The 3953-nt window shown below is 32.8% G+C and overlaps 1 protein-coding gene across 2 annotated transcripts in view; it reads left to right on the forward strand.

Annotated features, from left to right (window-relative positions):
* The first annotated feature begins 676 nt into the window (after positions 1 to 676).
* The window catches only part of LOC106778395 (glycerol-3-phosphate dehydrogenase [NAD(+)] 2, chloroplastic), a 9225-nt gene continuing 5948 nt past the window's right edge, over positions 677 to 3953 (forward strand). The window contains exons 1-6 of one of the 2 annotated variants that reach the window (XR_002666179.1): positions 677 to 1054; positions 1850 to 1986; positions 2119 to 2224; positions 2749 to 2950; positions 3055 to 3142; positions 3358 to 3505. Coding sequence is in view for 1 of the 2 variants with exons in the window: in XM_014666355.2 (XP_014521841.1) it covers positions 746 to 1054; positions 1850 to 1986; positions 2119 to 2224; positions 2749 to 2950; positions 3055 to 3142; positions 3358 to 3505 (990 nt within the window). In the remaining variant the exon portion in view is untranslated. The remainder of the gene's footprint in view (positions 1055 to 1849; positions 1987 to 2118; positions 2225 to 2748; positions 2951 to 3054; positions 3143 to 3357; positions 3506 to 3953) is intronic. The other variant, XM_014666355.2, reaches the window with a different exon arrangement.

The raw sequence follows: 3953 nt of genomic DNA on the forward strand, positions 1-3953 counted from the left end.
ATTTGGTTTGACCTGACTTATTTATTAGTGAGCCATAAAAATTTGAACATCACAACAGATTAGTAGATTAAATGGGTTGATTCCTTAGCTCACTTAATTATAAGTTTTTTTTAAATAAAAAAAATATTTTTTAAATTTAATTCTAAATAAATTTTACTCTAAAATACGTTAAACTCGACCATTCAAATAATAACATAAGAATCATACCATCCACGCATAATTCAAAAACAAGCACAAAGACGTACAAATAAATTTTTAATAATAATAATTTTTGTATCACTTGTTTATTTATAATTTTAGAATCTTGACTTGATAAATCTATAATATTTTTTCTATCGAAACATTTTTTTTAATCCCATTTATAATATAATAAAAAATGAAATAATAATATTGAAATAAAATAATAAATAATTAAATTAAATTAGTTGGATTGGTGAATGAATCTAACTCACCATAAATCGTATGAGTTGGATTCTAATTAAATCAGATTGAAAAGTAATATGAAAAAATTACATTTCTTTTTTAAATCCATAACAACTTAAACCCGTGATAAACGATATTGGTTAAGAAGTTACAACCATCTTTACAGCAGTGTTAACTATTAGAAGCATTTATTCTAAAAACGATGAAGTATTTTATATTATATTTTATTTTATGATCCTATCCTTTGGGAATGAAAAGGGATATAATAAGCGTGGCATTTTTTCTTACACAAACTCTCTCAGTGGGAAGTGAAGCTTTAACAATGGCGGCAGTGTTGGAAGCGCCGTTGGCAACTTCAATGTTTTCTTCAAAGCCTCACAACACTAATTTCCCTCCCAAGTTTCACACTTTTCCCTCTAAACCCACTCTTCTCACACTTCGCAATACGCACCCTCATTCTTGCGTGGCAAATGCTTCTCCTCCTCAAGACCCGGACCCAGCTTCCGATCCTCAACCCGACCCGAACCGTGACCGCCGGAGAATTGTTCGGGTCGCCTGGGAGAAAATACTCCGTTGGTCCCGCTCTTGGCGCTCCAAGGCCAAGACTGACATCCTCCAACGCACCAATAAGGTTGCAATTTATTTCAAATTATGATTGGATCAAATAGAAGAAACTGTCACACATTTTAGGCTTATCGCTTCATTGTGTTCAAATACTGTTTAAGATTTTATGAACGACTAGATGTCATGTCATATCTGATCGAATACTTCGGACAATTTACTAGCTCCTTTGGAGCATAGTTGATTATAGTTGTGAGTATTAGAAATGATTAAATTAATAATAGAGTAAAGGCTTAGTTAAGCTTTTACTATCTTGGTTATTTTCTATTCACTAATCAAAATATATATATATATATATATATATATATATATATTTTTTTTTTTTTTTTTTTTTTTTTTCTTTTTTTTTTTTTTTTTTTTTTTTTTTTTAATTTTCATGTAACTAACTATTTCTATTGATTTTACTAAATAAGACATGACATAGTCATTATTTCCATCTTCTTGTTTCTAATTCGTTGAATCAACTCACTAATTCCCTCTCTAATCTTCTTTAATTTGTTGGTCATATGAGAGTTTAACAGCATCAGTGAGAGAAGAAGGAATTAGTTTGAGACAGCCAAGACCAAAGTAAAATTTATGTCATTTTTCTTCTTGACGGTATAATCAAACAACACGCTAATTAGAAATAATTAAATTTATGATGTGTTTAAAACATAATTAAGCTAAAAGAAATTATAACAAACTTTTACTCTCTTCCTGTGATTATATGTCTGAATGTTGGTAACGTGGTATAGTGTTTGCGAGTTTCGTGTTGGTGTGTTGTGTGGTAGTGGTGCTGAGAGGTTTGTTTTTTGGGTGAGAAAAGGTGGTTGTGCTTGGAGGGGGGTCGTTTGGGACGGCAATGGCTGCACATGTGGCAAACAGAAAGGCTGAGTTAGAGGTGAATATGCTGGTTCGGGACCCTCAAGTTTGCTTGTCTATCAATGAGAACCATTGTAATTGGTAACCTTTTTTTGTCTGTGCTCATAGTCTGCACAAGTACAGGATAACTTGTGAGTTGTGGTAATCTAATTTTGTTATCTGTATGTATGTATCTCTCTTAGGTGACTGTTTTTGTATTCTTTTGTTGGGCAGTAAGTACTTTCCAGATCATAGGCTGCCAGAAAATGTAGTTGCCACGACTGATGCCAAATCTGCTTTGCTTGGTGCTGATTACTGCCTCCATGCTGTACCTGTTCAGGTCGTTTCATTTTGTTGGTTATTTTTTACTTTGCCATCATTGCATATTAGTATAGAACGCAAGTAGGTCTTTGGGTAACCTTCTCTCCGTTAAAGAAAATATAAAACAAAACGAATCAAGTGTTTATTCATTAGTTAAAATCAATGACATAACGGTTTGAATAGAATTCTTCATAACTACACGTAGAAGACGAAAATGGAAAAAATAATCAAACTGTGATTGTTTTTTCTTAAGTTAAAATCAATGTATGTTTGTAACTTTTTTTAAAAGCTAGAGGAAGAGATTTTCTTAAAAGACGAAGTGCATAAATTGATTTTATCTTACAAGAAAAGATTAATTTTATTTTTTTGTTTTCTCCTCTTATGAGAACTTCTGGATAAGTTTATTCGTACTAGTCGTTAATGGTAGTATGATGTTTCATTAAGTTTGAATCTTTGCTGTCAAATGCAATACGTATGATGACTATTAGGTTTTGACATTTGTAAAAGACATGACTGTCTAATTCTTTGTTCCTTCTATTGCAGTTCAGTGCATCTTTTCTCGAGAGTGTTGCAGAGTATGTTGATCCAGGCTTGCCATTCATTTCTCTGAGTAAAGGCCTAGAGTTGAATACACTGAGGATGATGGCTCAAATTATTCCACAAGCACTACGAAATCCTCGCCAACCTTTCGTTGCACTATCAGGGCCTTCTTTTGCTCTGGAATTGATGGATAAGCTACCAACAGGTGACAATGATGTTGTTATATGTGTGCGCACATTTTGTTTCTTTGATTGTATCTATGATGAAAGTCAGTCAAATTTGTTTCCTGGTTTCATTTTCTAATAACAGCAATGGTAGTGGCATCAAAAGACAAAAAATTGGCAAATACAGTTCAGCAGCTTCTAGCTTCAAGTCATTTAAGAATCAGCACATCAAGGTAGATGACCTTCACTATATTCATACATGAAATTGAATATGTAAATGGTTTGCTTTCATTTCTGTCTGGATTTCTGTTCACCCTTCTGAACTAGTTTGCCTTTCTCTTTAGTAGTATACACTTTCTCCCATACTTCTATTATGTCCTACGTTCTGTTTGTATTATGTATGGTATATTGGTGCAAAAGTTCAGCTTGTAATCTCTGATAACTCCAGTGATGTTACAGGAGTTGAAATAGCAGGTGCACTCAAGAATGTGCTTGCAATAGCAGCTGGGATAGTAGAAGGTATGAATCTTGGTAATAACTCAATGGCTGCTCTTGTCTCGCAAGGCTGTTCAGAGATACGGTGGCTTGCAACAAAGGTAGTTGACCTCTATTAAGTCAGTTCTTAGAATTCTTTTGCACATGGAAGAAACTGTCCTTCCCTTCCCTTCGGGGTAATCACTCCGTGGAGAACTAAATTGCTTTCCTCTTAAATGACTGTCTACTATCAACACTCTTACTAACAGTAAGGGCAAGACTTTATGCAATGTCTAATTTGCTGAAGGAAGAGAGTAAATGATGCATATAATGGCTAACACAGTACAGAGAATAGAGTTCTGATGGTTTATAGACATTTCAATGAAGATCATGGTTTTGATGATACTTTATATATATATATATATATATATATATATATATATATATATATATATATATATATATATATATATATATATATATATATATATATTAAAAAATAGTAGACAACTACGTTGGGGTACACATGCACATTTTCTTCCTGTAAGTGGGCTCAACTTAACTTATAAT

The sequence above is a fragment of the Vigna radiata genome, unplaced genomic scaffold (genome assembly GCF_000741045.1).
Source record: "Vigna radiata var. radiata cultivar VC1973A unplaced genomic scaffold, Vradiata_ver6 scaffold_338, whole genome shotgun sequence".
Classification (NCBI taxonomy): Eukaryota; Viridiplantae; Streptophyta; class Magnoliopsida; order Fabales; family Fabaceae; genus Vigna; species Vigna radiata.